This window comes from Gopherus evgoodei, chromosome 6, assembly GCF_007399415.2.
Source record: "Gopherus evgoodei ecotype Sinaloan lineage chromosome 6, rGopEvg1_v1.p, whole genome shotgun sequence".
Lineage (NCBI taxonomy): Eukaryota > Metazoa > Chordata > Testudines > Testudinidae > Gopherus > Gopherus evgoodei.
The window spans coordinates 111,114,114-111,130,935 of record NC_044327.1 but is presented as its reverse complement, the minus strand read 5'-3'; the positions used below and the strand labels follow the sequence as shown (position 1 = coordinate 111,130,935).

Here is a 16,822-nt window from a genome sequence, read left to right as displayed (position 1 = left end):
GCATGGAAACTATTTAAAAACATCCTTATAGAGGTTCAGACTAAATACTACTATATTCCAAATTAAAAAAGAAAAAAAGTAAAAGGACCAAAAATGTAAAAATGCCACCCTGGCTAAACAGAGTAAAAGAGGCAGTTAGAGGGAAAAATATATCCTTTATAAGTTGGAAGTCAAATCCTACTGAGGAAAAAAAGTCATTTTTTTAGGTGACAAATCTGAGGAACAGTTCCAGATTGAGGGGTGAATAGAGGAGGTTGTGGAACAAATAGTTAAAATTAACCAGTAATAAGTCACCAGGACCAGATGGTATTCACCCAAGAAAAAAAGAAAATACAATATGAAATTGCAGAACTAATAACTATGCTATAAACCTATTGCTTAAATCAGCCTCTGTATCTGACTGGCAGATAAATAATGTACATTTTTTAGAAAGGCTCCAGAGGCGATCCTGGCAATTACCGGCTGGTAAACCTAACTTTAGTGCTAGGCACACTGATTGAAACTATAGTAAAGAACAGAATTATCAGATACAAAGATGAAAACAACATGTTGGGGGAAAAGAGTCAACATGGCTTCTTTAAAGGACACTCGTGCATGACCAATCTATTAGATTTCTTTGAGGTGTCAACAAGCATGTGAACAAGGGTGATACAGTCAGTGTGGTGTATTTTGACTTTCAGAAAGCCATTAACAAAGTCCCACACCAAAGGCACTTAAGCAAAAGAAGCAGTCATGAGATATGGGGGAAGATGGTCTCATAAATCATGAACTGATTAAAAGATAGTAAACAAAAAGCAGGAATAAGTGGTAATTTTTCACAATGAAGAGAGGTAAACAGTGGGACCCTCCAATGATCTGTACTGGGGCCTGTGTTTTTCAAAATATTCATAAATGATCTGGAAAAGAAGTTGAACAGTGAGGTGGAAAAGTTTGCAGATGATCAAAATTACTTAAGATAATTAAGTCCAAAGCTGACCGTGAAGAGTTACAAAGGGTTCTCACTAAACTGGGTGACTGGGCAACAAAATTTCAGATGAAATTCAGTGTTGATGAGTATAAAGTAATGCACATGGGATTATGTTTTCCAAACTATAAATACAAAAGGATGGGGTCTACATTAGTTGCTTACCACTCAAAAAAGATCTTGGAGACATTGTGGCTAGTTCTCTATGTGCAGCAGCAGTCAAAAAAAAGCTAACAGAATAGTAGGAACTATTAGGAATGGGATAAATATCACAGAAAATATCAAAATGACACTATATAAACCGATGGTACCCACACTTTGGCTCATGGCTGCTGCTCTCCTAATAAGGCTCTCTACCTTACCTGCGCTAGTATGTGCAGTTCTAGTTGCCCCAACTCAAAAAAGATGTATTAGAATTGGAAAATGTAATAATAAATGCATCAAAAATGATTAGGGGTATGGAACAGCTTCCATATGAGGAGAGATTAATAAGACCAGGACAGTTAAGATTAAAAAAGGAATGACTAAGGGGAACTATAAAATCAGGAATGGTGTGGCGAAAGTAAGCATCATTTACCCCTTCACATAACACAAGAATTAGGGGTCATCCAATGAAATTAGTACACAGCAGGTTTAAAACTAACCTAACGAAGTACTTTTTCACACAACACTGTTGTATTTAAAGTACTGCACAAGATCTTTTCGGGGGAACAAGGCTAAGAGCCACATTTATTGGTAATACATGTATTAATCAATGCTGTATCATATGCATATGATACATATTACACTCATGCACTCACATATACACACACACGCATACGGTGTCTTGTTGTTGTTACCAAATAGTTGCTCCCCTTAACTTCACTGGCCAGGTGAGTTAGATGGGGAAGGGTTTGAGCCGGGCTTCTGCCGATCCGGATCGATGCTCCCATGTTGACAAGATGAGACCCAGGGTCCTCTGCAAGACACCTCACATTTATAGCAGCTTTCCTCTCGTGAAATCCATACCAGATTCAAAACCTGTATCTATCCATTGGTCCTTTGTGCTGCTTCTTTCTGGGTGTTGTCCCAATGCTGTTCAAAGAGGGTGTTTTCAAAAAAAGGTGCTTGCTTCTAACCTCCAAGGCCATCAATATGTCTGCTCTTCTTTAGTGAGCCCACTTGACAAGTTTTATTGTTCTTGGGTCTGGTTTCCATGCCCTCTTCAACCGTTGCAGCTGTCTGGAGGTGCTTGCCTTCCACACCTTACTCATTCACACCTCGTTCATTCAACAGGGCAACTGATTAAAAGTGGGAGGGGGAGAGCTTATTCTACTCCTAGCAAAAAGACTTTTTTTAACATTATACCAAGGGTCAATACAAAGTTACCTATATAAAGATCTGATACAAAGTTGTATGAAAATAGAGGCATAATACAAAGTCATATGAAAGTTATGTGAAGATGCTTAATGCAGAGATTTATCTGCAACACACGGTTAACCTTTGGAACTCATTGCCAGGGGATGTTCTCATAGCCAAAAGTATAACTGGGTTCAAAAAAGAATTAGGATAAGTTCATGGAGGATAAGTCCATCAATGGCTCTTAACCAAGATGGTCAGGGATGCAACTCCATGCTTTGGTTGCCCCTAAACATGACTGCCAGAAGTTGGGAGCAGATAACAGGGAATGGATCACTTGATAAAGGAATTTATACATCCATTCTAAAGCAAACTGTGACATGTGCCTTCTGTTTTACATCGTATCACATAATCTATCACTGGTTCATTAGTTTCTGGGAATCAATCTCTATACAGGTATTAGACGGGTAGCCATGTTAGTCTGGATCTGTAAAAAGGGACAAAGAGTCCTGTGGCACCTTATAGGCTAACAAACTTATTGGAGCATGAGCTTTCGTGGGTGAATACTCACTTCGTCAGATGCATGTTACGTATTCACCCACGAAAGCTCATGCTCCAATACGTCTGTTAGCCTATAAGGTGCCACAGGTCTCTGTCAATCTCTATACAGATCACAAGCTGTTCACGCATTGCACATATACTGTCTGTTCCCTACCATCTTTTTTCTAGTCACTACATATTTTACACATTTACAAGGCTACTGTGAATTCATGTTTTGGTCATTGTTTCGTGTCCTTGTTCAGAATGAACCTACACAACATTGCTTTCTCTATTTGTTATGTTAGTTCTAAGCTTGACTTAAACTGATCTTATTTATAAAGCATAGTGCATTGGAACTTTTCGTAGATTTCAGAGCAGGAACAATTGCTAGGATTTATGCAAACTCCATGTAAAACTAACTCCATGCTGCTTACTGCCCTCCATGTTTTGCAAACCACAACTGAGATATTGAATGGGTTATGGACAAGGTTTCCTTCTGCGTGTCACACACACATGGCATAATCTACTTTCCTGACTAGAGTTTGGCAGTGCAGCATTATGAGTGGTACAGGGAAGTCTGCCTGTTTGTGTTCTGGAGGTGTGGCTTGCTGCAGGATGATGGCTGGAGGGAGAGGGCCACTTCTCACTTTGCTTTTCCTGCTGCATTTCCTACTCCCTGAAGCCTTCAAGATCTTGATTCTCTCCTTCATCGGTGAGTGCTCAGGTAGCCAAGGGATAGCACAGCACAAGAGTCTTGCATAATCTTCCAAGCTTTTTAAAGCAAATGCATGTTTTCCGACAAGTCAAAAAAGGGGCTTTTTTTCTCTTGAATGGGACAGTTTGCAGTGCATGTCTTTAAAGGAGTGGTCAAACTGGGAGACTGTTTTGCTCTGAGACAAAGAAAAGGAAGGCTGAGTAGATAGGAATGGGAAAGAGCAGAAGTGATACTTCAAATGAACCTCACACTAGCTGGCCAAAAGACACTTATCCAAAGAGAGCCTTATGCCTGGTATGTGGTGTGAGCTCTGTTTATAGGACATGTATTGCAATGTTCAATGTGCTTTTTTAAATCCATATGACTGCACAGCATTCAGATCTACTCTTGCTCTGGAATGTGAGTGAATGTGTATTTCTTTGTTAACGTTGCCTTTTTTCATTCCTTTGGAATGTCACAGTTGTTTTGTTAGCTGGGAATTTAGCCAAGTGAACTTTCTCTGGATTACTTTCCTTGTCATTAGACTTGTTGCCGGGATAGGAGTGTTATTTCTGTCATACTGTAGAGGAGGACTGTTAAACTGAAGTTACAGCAAATATTTGTTATGCACAGCAAGTTTGGCACCAGTAACTCAGATCCCATGGATCTTCAGCGAATGTCCCTATAACTAGCTGGTTAGACTTGTGAGGAAATATCCCCTGGCTATGCCTCACTTCAGCCTCAGGAACAGCAAGCACTCTCTGTTACTTCATGTACTGACTAGTGAAAAATAATGGAGATAATAAAACCAAATTAATCTCTTCACAATCTTTGTTTCCCCCACCCAGACCAACTACAACCAGATCCAGTTGTGAAGTTCTTCGGTGGGAGTTTTGCTTGAGTAAAGACTCAGGGCCTTCTATTTTGCAACTTGTAGATGAGTAAAGGAATGGGAATCAGAGGTCTGTCAATGCAGCATGAGCCCTCTTCTCTAAACCTGTGTCAAAGCTCAGTAGGTTTTTCAGAGGCCCTGCGAGGGATAGAGCTGAGATGAATCCACACTACAAAACATGAGCCCCTCAGAAACCTATGTTTCTAGAGTGAAGGATGCTGCTAGGAGTCTCTTCTGCAAATCCACTGAGTTGGAGGAGGAAGGCGTGGGTCACTGTTATCTTCACAGCATATAGGGTGATCATACAGCAAGGGTGAAAAATCGGAATAGGGGGTGGGGGGCAATAGGCACCTATATAAGAAAATCCCAAATATCATGACTGTCCCTATAAAATTGGGACATCTGGTCACCCTAACAGTACACAAACAAAACAGAGAAATTAGATTTAAAAAAAAAACAGGAAATACTCTGTCTGAAAGGCTGCACTACTTTTATTCTTAGAACACAGAACAAGAACACACAGTGACCAAAAACAGACACACACAAAGCAGGCTGCTTTGTACAGCAGAGAGGCACAACTCACCCCACCTTGTTTGAAGTTGTTTTCTTTTCCAGACTGACTGCTGCTTCCATCCCAGATTGCATGTGTGACGATGCCGCTTGTGGGAGCCAGCTGAAGTCACTCAATTAGAGTGAACTGCAAACAAAATGGGGCAGACAAACCCCAGAAGCTGGTGGATATTCCAGTACCTAGATTTACCAAACCAGCACAAAACAGTTTCTGTAGTACCTCACTGGTTACTCAGAAGTTTAAACAACGCTGTTCCCTTAAAATGCCCAGCCTCAGGCCTCTGTCCAGACACACGTCAGATATGATGATTACTGAAAATCTTATCTCATCATATAAAAGAAAGGTTCTTTCAACCCCAAAAGATGAGCCACATACCCACGTCCAAATATAACTTAGATTTTACCCCAAAATACAGCTTATAGCCAATCCTTATTAACTGAACTAAAATTTACTAAAAAAGAAAAAGATAGAGTGTTGGTTAAAAGATCAGTATATATATAGACTTGAATTCAATTCTTGAGGTTCAGATACATAGCAGAGATGAGCTTGTAGTTGCCAAAATCCTTTTAGAAATAGTCCATAGGTTATAGTCCAATGTCCATATTCAGGGTGACTCCAGTCAGTGACTGGGGATCTCAATCCTTGTGGCTTAAGGTTTCCCCCTCTTGAAATCCAAAGCAGATCTGAGATGAAGAAGGATCATGTTCCAAGGTTCTTATACATTTCCAGCAGCCTTTTGGCCTGAGAAAACAATAGACTTAACTCTCCTTCTCTCAAACATCCTGGCAATTAGCACAGGCTAATTTATCCATTAAACAGTTGAGATACAGGTTACCACAACCTTCAAAGAGACATATAGACAATAATACTATTTCACTCAAGTATAATCATAAATGTTAATATTCCTTTTTTGATCTGTGAATTAAAGCTATAGTAATAGACAAGACTTGTTTGCTGACATCACAAGACCTGAACAAACATCTACCCTTCTACCTGTAACAATACGGACTTACATTTTGAAGCTCTATTCATTTACATATTTTCCTAACAAGTCTCTAAAGTTCGGCCATGGGCCAGGTCAGTCTGAATTCAGTAGTACAGGATCAAGCCCCATGAGCTTAGGGCCTGATGCTGTGAAGTGCTGCAGAGCACTCTTAGCTCCCACTTACATTAAGCAGCACTTGGATATAGCTCCAGGGACACCAGCTAAGGCTCTGGCTTCATATCTTGTCATATGCCTGTACTGCTCAAGCACAATGGGACCCTGATGCTGATTGGGGTCTTTTGGGCACTACTGCAATACAAATAACTCAATGGGCTCTATAGAAAATGGTCAGCTAGATGTTAACAGTATGAGGTCTATAAAATTAGCATTTTACAATTTGTAAAAGTAAAATTTAAAAAAAGGGTAGGGACACATTTGTCTTAAAAACACTGGACACTATTGGGCCAATTGTCTTAAATGGAGTTACCACAGGAAAAAAATTTAGCCCAACTTAGCTTGTTTGCATAGTTAAACTATAAATAAATATCACTGCAAATGTCGCCATTTACTGCTGCTGCTTTTGAAGCCAAACTTATCAGCATTTGTCAGCATTATCTACATATTAAAATGGAAATTGCATAATCTGTCATCTTTTTTTAATCCATAGGAGGAAGCCATTATCTTATGATGGATGAAACCTCACAAGTCCTTCATAACAGAGGTCATGAAGTCTGGATGTTACTACAGACAGGCATCCTGATGATCCCAGGTAAAGGCACCTTTCTCAGAAGAGCTTATTACCAAAGTAATATAAATATTATATATAACTAATAAAAGCATATGCATAGCAGGTACAAGCTAGGCTCTTTGATCATTACTACAGTTAGTTCTTGTCATATTTAAGGTCCTTAAGATTTTCCATTATAAATCCATTTTCAATTTCTAATAACTTTTCAAAACATTCAGCTCCTGGGATGAGTTTTCTGCCTTTTCAGGTGACTATTTTTGGCAAATGTGAGCAAAAAATGCCTCAGCCATTTAAAAACATTTTTTTTTTAAATCCTGCAAGAACATTTTTTTAAATGACAGCTCAAGCTGTGAAAGTGCTGACTGTAGGGAACAGAATTAGGCAGGACAATAGCCGTCAGTGAAGAGAAACATCTAGGAGTGTTCTGGACTACTTGGGGTTTATTAGGGTTTTTAAATCATAGCACACACAAGTACTTTGGGGACAAGAGTTAGTTGTTTACAGCAATGTTCTAATGGAGACAGACTGGACACGCATGTCAGTAACCTCACTCACACTCATGGTGAATGTTCATGTCTCCTGTGGAACCATGGTTCCAGGTAGCCAGAAGGAGGTGAGCCCTCCTGTAGCCTGAGGAAAAGCACAGGGTCTTTGCATACATGTCTCTGGACCCTGGCACTGCATTTCTTGCCCAGGTTGCCCCCTAAGGCCCAAGGTGGGCTTCTGCATTCACCTGGCCTCTAGTCTGCAATATCCAGGCATTCCACTATGCCAGTCCAGTCATAAGATGCTCAGACCCAGACAGTCTGCCCTTTTCAGGGTTGGCAATGAACTCAAAAAGAAATGAACATAACTGTTCCACTGGTATAGTAAAGCTCTCTTCCATCAGAGGGCTTCTGGTAATCTGTGGCCCCAACTGGACTCACAGGCTAATATACAAGAATTGCCGCATCAACTCTTTCCTTTCCTTTAGGGAGGGTGCACAGCAACAGGCAACAGTTGCTCAAGGAGCTTTTGCCTTCAACCAGCCCTTCTCCAGGAGCCGAGGACTGGAAGTCTGCTCTCCACTCTAGTCTGCCATCTGTTGTGCTGTGCTCTCCCTTTTTAAGCTCCTGCCTCCACTTCTGACATCTCTCACAGGTGTGGCAGGAAAAGGCTGACTGAGCCCACAATCCCTCATTACTCCCAGGTTGCAAAGGGTGGAGCTTGTATAACCCATCATGTCTCTTAGCTAATCCTGAGATTCAGATGAATCTTGGGGTATTGGTGGGTTATGTGGGCCAAATCTGTGCCCGTTCCACTGTGGAGGGAGCAACTATCAGATGGAACAATTTGGGTAAATTTGGATAAAAAGGGTGAGTTTCCAGAGAGTTTTTTTCTCCTCCTGTGGGACTTTGAGGGACTGGATGATTCCCATCCTTATAAACCTGGATGGTTAAAAAATAAACTACTTATTAATTTCTAAGTCAGATTCACTTTTTAAAAAAATGTTAATCTTATTTTCCAATAAGGCTGTACAAAAAAATAATTAAGGTTGTATTAAATGTAGATGTGCTTAAGGAAAATGTCTAATTTTTTAATTATGCATATTTTTAAGGCGAAAATATGAGCGGCCCGATACCTACCAAATTACAACTTGGTCTGCTAGCCAGGACTACCTCAAGGAATATGAGAAGTGGTTTGCTGACTACACGGAGGATTTACTGAAGGGCAGGTATTACTTTATCATCATTATTATGCACAATTTCTTAAGGAGTTTAAACTGTCTGGAAAAAGCTCTGCCATTTTTGATAGCTAAAAATATCAAATTCCTGTTTATTACAGTTGGGATAGTGAAGAGGGCTTTTAAAAATACAGTTTTTGAGTGACTGTACTCCATCTCTCTCTCACAGACCCACACAGTTCAATACAATGTTTATGCCTGGATATACCTGCTGCAAGATAAAATTGCACTGAATTAGGTTATTCATTAAAACCAAGTTCTTCATTTCAAAATTAGACCTACTCTGTGCAGCCTTTTTTTTTTTCCTCCTCCTCTCCCCCAAAGTAAAGAACTTTTCACAGTGTGGTGCTCAGGCTGGTCATTGTAGTTCTTCCTTTATGGCCAAGGTTCAAATGTGGGGCTAAGACCCAAATGAGGACCAAAACAAAGAAACAGAGGAAGCATGAAATGATACGGAATTAACTACTTCAGTCTGTTTGAAATTTTCTACCTTCTGCTTCAAGGTTCAGAATTTCTGGTTGTTGTCTCCCTGCTTCCCAGAATTCATCCCTGCACAGAGGGCTAGCTGAAGGCCTATGAACCATTTATGTCCCTGAATTAATGGTCAACACAGCACTGACTAACCTGGGAGAATTCAAATCTGTCAGACGGCTCGCCTCCTTTGTGATGGCCCCAAATCAGCCAAAACACTCCTGCTCACATATGTAGGGCGGGAGCCTCCCTGAAAGGTAAAAAGTCAGCACCAGGAGCCCCAAGTCATGGACAAAGGCCCAGAGCTAATCAGATTGGCAGATTATGAATTATTAATTTAAAAAGTCACAATTTCTTCCATCATTCAATTAGCTCTACATTCACTGCACTTTAAATAAATTGTCAAAGTAGAAGGTTAATCCCAGTTCTCTTTTGCAGATGTGAAGTTGCTCTGCATTTTTACTAGCCTAATTTCAGAAGCACAGTGTCGATTTCTCTGCGTGTGATTTCATTGACTGCAGTGGCGTTTCATCCATTGACAATAGCAGATAATTTGATCCTTGAATGTAACTGACAAACATGGCAAAGCACTGTCTATCCATTAAGAGCTTGATCCTGCACTGGGGAGGAGGAAAGGAAACAGTGGTCACTGGGACAGTTCAGAAGTGTGAAAATCTGGCTCATTTTGAATCTTGGCTCATCTCCCTTCTCCCCTTGCCCCCCCGTTCCAGCAGATCTGCGTTGGGTTGCACGATGGCTGAACGTGATGCAGAAATCTCTGGGCTGTGCCAGCACCCAAATGCAGATACAGTTTTTGACTCAGAGCCTGCACTGAACTCTTCAGCATGTCAACCAAGAACTGATGCCTCAGGATCAAGCCCCAAAACTGCAGAGCTTGGTGTGATAGTAATAGTAATTTGCTGCAACTTCATCCAGTTTAAGCAGTAGCATAAATCAACCAAAATGAGAACAGACTCCAATTTTGTGTTTGCACAGTGCTGAGCACAAGGGTAACCAAACTCAGCCACCAGAATACAAATGCCATTAGAATATAAACAACAACAGTTGTTGCATGGGACACAGTTGAGAAAGGATGCTTGAGCTACAAGTTTATCTGGAACAATGGCTGTAGGTTATTGACCTATTAAATTCCACAACTCTATTCAGAATTATCATATTAGGAGCTGTCTTCACTTCTTTGTGCCTGAAACTCCCTTTAGCTTTAAGAAGAGTTCTGTATAGGCATCAGCTGGAAGATATATGGGTGAGATATTCAAAAGATCTAGGCTAAGGCCTAGATCCAGATGTTAAGACACCTAACTCCCATTGAAATCAATGGAAGTTAGGCACCTAAATACATTGGAGGACCTGTGCCTAAGTCTCATTGATTTTTTGTTGTTGTTACTCTTTACATTTCTTTCCCCTGGTGTCAGAGTTTAAGGTCAGAAGGCACCAACAGATCATCTAGTTTGACCTCCTGTATATCACAGGCCACCAAATACCGCCCAGCGATTGCACACTGAACCCAATAATGGTGCATTGTGTTTTGTGGATAGAACACCAGGCAGGAGATCTAGGTTCTATTATTGACTCTACCATTGGCCTGCTGGCTGATCTTGGGCAAGTCACTTTCTCTCCCTGTGCCTAAGTTTCATCATTTGTAACATGGGGCCAGTGATACTGATTTCCTTTGTAAAGGGGTTCTACTGATAAAAACTGATATACAAGAGTTAGATATTACCTATTTAAATTCGCATGGCAGAGATTTATCAATGACAATAACGTGTGCAGAGATTTACACTCAGCCACCAGATGAATATACCCCTGTGTGGAAATATAGGCTTAAACTGTAGTACTTAACTAAATGGTCTTATCTTTCCCCAAAGAGGACCTCAGCCGTTACTTGGATTTCATGAACCACTTGGCCTATCAGTGTCACGTCATACTAAACGAATCAGAGACCCTGAATTCCTTGAAGGATGAAAAGTTTGACATAACAGTGGTTGATGGTTTTAATCCCTGCTCCTTCTTGGTTGCAGAGAAACTAGGCCTGCCTTTTGTTGCAGTGTTTCCTGGAACTTTTGCTAATGGACCACAAGTTGGGATTCCTAGCACCCTGTCCTATGTCCCAGTATTTTATTCCAACTAGCTGACCACTGGACTTCTGGGGCAGCGTGAAGAACTAATGTCTCTTATTTCAGCCATAGTACAAAATCAAGTCCAAACCAAATTTGAAAATGTCATCAAGGAGCATTTCCCAGCAGGGTCCAGACCTGTTTTATCTGAGCTCTACTTAGAAGCAGAACTATGGATTTATAACACTGACTTCTCCTTTGAATTTGCACATCTGCTTCTTCCAAATACTGTGTATATTGGAGGTTTACTAGCCAAACCTGCCAAACCACTCTCTCAAGTGAGTAAACTTCTATTGGAAGATGAAGTCAATGGGTGCTGTGGATACACAGCACCTTATTAAAATCAGGTCCTAGGCTGGTCTAAGTAGGATATATAGAATTTAAGGCATGCAAATTTGAGGCCACTGCTGAAAATTTGAACATTAACCTCTTTGTTTTAGATTAGATTATTGTTATACCCATTTTTACAGATAGATAGTTACCCTACCTTGGTGGAGCATTTAAAGGTGTAATAAAAGTTTGACAAGTGCTTTGAGATTTTTTTGGATGGAAAATGCTATAAAATGATAAACTATAATAAGATCGTGAAATTAGTGAATGCCATTTAAAGATAGCAGCTACAGTATTTGAATGTAATTGAACTCATTTTAGGATCTGAAGGTTGTGTCTTGTTTGTGCAGGAGCTTGAAGACTTCATAGCAAACTCAGAAGATGGTTTTATCATTGTGACATTGGGCTCAATATTATCCTCAATCCCACTCTTGGAAGTACTACAGGAGATGAATACTGCTTTTGCCCACCTGTCCCAAGGAGTGATCTGGAGATGTCAGCATTCCAAATGGCCCAAAGAGCTGAAATTGGCATCTAATGTGAAAATTGCAGATTGGATCCTTCAGAATGATCTATTAGGTAAGGAACACAGCGAAGAATCCTGTGGCACCTTATAGACTAACAGAGGTTTTGGAGCATGAGCTTTTGTAGGTGAATACCTAGATGACATGCATCTGACGAAGTGGGTATTCACCCACGAAAGCTCATGCTCCAAAACCTCTGTTAGTCTATAAGGTGCCACAGGATTCTTTGCTGCTTTTACAGATCCAGACTAACACGGCTACCCCTCTGATACGTAAGGAACACAGTAGCTGAAATCTAGGAAAAATTCTGACAATAGGTATTGAAATATGCTTGTGTATTCGGGCAAATTGGAATCCTCGTAGGTTTCCACTGGAATATCCATTGATACAAATAGCCTTCATAGAGCAGGATTAGGCTAAAGGCAAAAGTCCTATTCACTTCAATGAGAGCAGGACCAGACTCATAACTTGTAAGGCTCAGAAGGGTTAAACAGGGAATGAGCAGATCTATGTGTAACGCACACACCTTGTGGGTGTGGTGTTCTGTCCCATCCAGTGGCACCGAGACCATTTAAAGAGAGAGATCGAATGAGAGTCTGCTCTACAGCCTGAGCTAACAGCTGCTGGCTTGTTGCTCGTGCAGTAAGCTCCAGAGATCCCAGGTTTGATCCCGCCGGCTGACAACTGGGATGTGTCAAAGTTACACACCTATCCTGTGATAATCCAGCTGAGTGCAGGTTTGGTTGTGCATATACAATTTAAACTGACTGTTCTCCGTTTGGAACTGTGAACAGGATCTCATTCAGTACTCGCATTTACACTTTCTGTCTGCATAGTTCCCTCACAGAGGGGGTCACTCTTAGATACTTTCACATGAGCGAATATGTTGTAAGATCTATTGCAATATCCTTCCCTCCAACTTAGTGCATGTAACAGGATAAAACATCCAGTACAAAGAGCGGCTGTTCTTCACTACATACAGCAAATCCCCGAGACCAGTGCTGAAGCACTCAGGTCTCTCTAGTAGCTAAACCCACCTTCCCCAGAGCTCCACCCACATAGACATTCCAGTTTACAATCTACCCCATTTGGGGACATGTGAGAAATCAAGCAAGGAACTCAGAGGCTTTGAAAAGTAAGCTCTTAAACATACTCTGTTTTACTCATACAAAAACAGAGACTTACAGATCCGTGCAGAAACACAACAAAACCTACACACAAAACACATGCCTTCAGTGTTCAAAACCCAAAAGGGTCTTGGACAGGTGACACCAGTCCTTTCAGGGTCCCAAGATCCTTCTCTCCTCTTTCCTTCCTCCTGTTGAGTCTTGTTTTCTTGTTCTGGTCAGTGAGAGTGTGCACTGCTAAGGGCTTGTATACACTGGCAATGAACAGCGTTGCAACTTTCTCACTCAAGGGTGTGAAAAAACACCTCCTTGAGCACAGCAAGTTGCAGCACTGTAAAGTGCCAGTGTAAACAGTGCCCCAGCGCTGGTATCTGTGCTCCCAGTGCTGGGAGCTATGCCCCTCATTGAGCACTGCAACCACACGAGGCACGTTAAAGCGCTGCCAGTGTAGACTAGCCCTAAAAGTAGATCTTGTCTTCCTATAACTTTCCTGTCCCTTCTGGTCAGCCTCGAAGTCCCACCATGTTACCAAGGTGAGCCCTCAGGTGATCCATTTTTTGGTTACTTCTCAACTCAAGTGCAGAATGGAAAAAATTACTTTATTGCCTTTCAGCTACTCCTTATAGCCAACTCACTGTACGGCCAAGGTAGACCTATTCAAATATCAATGAGCTTGGATGTTCCTGTAACAGCTCTCTATCTGTGGGTGACAGTCCCTGTCGACAAAGGGCTGATTCAATATTCACTGAGGCATAATGATACAAAGTTCATAAAATCTAACTAGAGTTCACAAGTTTTACAGAGACAGATTTCCCAAATGGTCACAGTTACCTATTATAGTTCCTCTCTCTGTCCCCCGCCACCATTTGACTGTCCTGTCTGTTTAGATTATTAATTCTTCAAGGTAGGAGATTGTCTCGTACTGTGTTTTTACAATACCTGGTGTAACCCACACACCTCCTGGGTGTGGTGCTCTGTCCCATCAAGTGGTACCAAGACTACTTAGAGATTAATGAGTCTGCTCTACAGCCTTAGCTAAGGGCTTTAAGGCTTTTAGCTCAAGCAGGAGGGGCTCATACACTGAGCTCCAGAAGTCCCAGGTTCAATCCTGCCCACCGACGACCAGGGTATATCAAATGTTACATCTAGCACAATAAGGCCCTGATCTTGATTGGGGCTTCTGGCCCCTATTATACTACAAGTAAGAAAGTTATAAAGCTACGCATTCATCAATAAAAATCAAAAGAATTATTACTTTTAAATCCTGCACAAACACTGAAATTTCATCCGCTGATATAATGTTCTGTTGGTTTGGGCCAGGACATCCTATAGCTCATCTGCTTGTTACCCACGGGGGACTGAACAGTTTGATGGAATCTATCTATCATGGGGTCCCTGTTGTGGGAATACCCCTTTTTGGAGACCAGCATGACAACATGGTTCGAGTGGAGGCCAAAAATATGGGCATTGCTCTCCGAATAGACCAGCTTAAAGCTGACAAATTCACTCGCCCAATGAAGCAAGTTATAGAAGACAAAAGGTATGTTCCTGTCAGTAGTTAAGCCTTGATTCTGTTCCCTGTGAAATCAGTGGTATGAGGCCTACATTGGCATAGTTTGGATCCACAATTCTCCACTATTGTTAACAAAAGCAGCAGTGTAGTGTAGACAAGATGCAGGCACTTCTGTCATCATATGCTCTACTCCTACAAGCAGTTGTTAAAGTAGATCTAAACAGGATGGGGGAGAGCTCACCTCTCCATCCAAGGGGGGGGGGAAGAGTTGTGGGGAAACACTGCTTCCTTAGATGGAGGAGAAAAGACAGGAAAACTCTGCTCTCCCAACTCCCCTGTACTTTAATCCTAACTACAGGTTCCACCCTTGCTACCATCAACGGAGTTGCAGCAAGAGAAAGTTATAGATCTGAATTTTCCTATTGTATTTAAGGCCGGAAATTTTACCATTGATTTAAATGGGAACAGGGTGAAGGCTGATTTATGGCCCATTCCCACTCCCCCTGAAGTCAGTGCCAAAAATGTCAGATATATGTATGAATTTAAGTTTAAGGTTCTGAGCAGCCAAAACTACAGTTGATGTCAATGGGAAGTTGTTAGGAGTCAGTACTTCACAGGATTGGGCCCATAGTACACAGCTGTAGCCAGTGAAGTTACTATGTGTCACATATTTGTTTCTGGAACAATTTAGATATTCAAAAGCTGTGCCCCACTTTCAGGGCTTTCAGTTTTGTTTTCATTGCACATATTGGTTATTATTTTCACTGCGCATTATTGAATATCTATGCCCCTTCAAAACTGGATCATTCAAACCTCAAAAATCACACGTTTTGAAAGCAAATGTTGTGGGAAATGAGGACAGTGGGTTATTAGACGATGATCCTTTACATCAGGTTTTCTATACATGCTTTTAACATTAAAGTTACAAAGAATAAATATATATATATATTCACAATGACTAAAGTGCCTTGTGCAGGTCTAGATTAAGACACAGGCATTACAAACCTTTGCCTGGGGCCCCACTCCTGGAGTTCCATGATGAGATCAAATTTGCAGATTTAATTTGTTTATTAAATTATGTTTCTAATGCCGAGGCTATGTCTTCACTAAAAGTGCTGCAGCTCTGCTACTGTCGCGGTTCAGTGCAGACACTACAGCGATGAGTGAGGATCTTTCAGGAAGACAGAAGAATGCTTGTGTCAACCTAGTGCTGTTTACCCCAGGAGTTAGGTTGGCTTAAACTACGTCACTCAGGAGCATGAGTTTTTCAGACCCCTAAGCGATGCAGCTAGATCTACCTAACTTTTTAGCACAGACCTGGCCTTACGGATGAAAAGTGAACCTACAAAACATAACTGCAAACTCAGGCAGGCAAGACCCCTTGGTCCAAGGCTGTGAATTGCCCCATTCAGCTGCCACCCCAAGAAGAGCCAAAGCAAGGCCATGAAGGGCCCCATAAAGGGTGTGGCTGGGGCCCCAGGTTGCTTTAATTTAACCCTGCCCAAGAGCAATAGCTTAGAACTTCATTTGGCCATGCTTTCAACTATGATCATTTAATAACCATAAGTCTCTGCATTTTAATCTCTTCACACAGGTATAAATCCGCAGTGATGTCTCTGAGCACAATTCATCACTCCCACCCGCTCCTGCCAGATCAACGCCTGGGACGATGGATAAAGCATGTCCTCCAGGCAAGGGAAGGAGCTCACCTCCAGCCTTACACCTTTCAGCAATCCTGGTATCATCAATACTTACTGTATGTTTTGTTGTTCCTGTCAGCGTCTGTCCTGGGGGTTATCTACCTTTGTGTTAAGCTCGTAAGAACTGCTGTCTTCAGGATCCGCAGTTCAGGGAAACAGAAACAAACATAATTTGAAACATTGCATATTTGGTTAACACCATCATTTTAAAAATGAGAAGCAGCTGTTAGCAGACATGACTCACTTGCTTGAAGGAAACTGAGGTAAATGATACATTTTCTGGATAATCCAAGCACTCTGTATGACATAACTGTAATGGAATAATGTAATAAACTTTTGATGAAAAAACAAAAACTAGCTGCATGTTTGTTTGGTTTTAAATTCACTTCTATTTCGTCATCATGGCCAGCATCAGACTTCAGAGATAAGTTCACAAATACTGGGGTGCTACAACATTGTGATGTACTCACATCTTGCACGGAAAGCTCAAAATTGGAACACAGGTCATGGCAAGTAAAACAAGGTAAATACTTTATTTCATACTGTGTGTCATTGCTGAGTCTGCCT

At 41.3% G+C, this 16,822-nt stretch overlaps 1 protein-coding gene across 1 annotated transcript; it reads left to right on the top strand.

The window, feature by feature from the left end:
- Positions 1–3,457: 3,457 nt before the first annotated feature.
- Positions 3,458–16,479, top strand: LOC115653753 (UDP-glucuronosyltransferase 3A2-like). The gene is given in 8 exon segments (XM_030567365.1): positions 3,458–3,554; positions 6,652–6,753; positions 8,329–8,446; positions 10,625–10,626; positions 10,813–11,339; positions 11,742–11,970; positions 14,363–14,582; positions 16,150–16,479. Coding segments are annotated over 8 exon segments (1,572 nt in total). The 3' UTR covers positions 16,427–16,479.
- Positions 16,480–16,822: the final 343 nt, after the last annotated feature.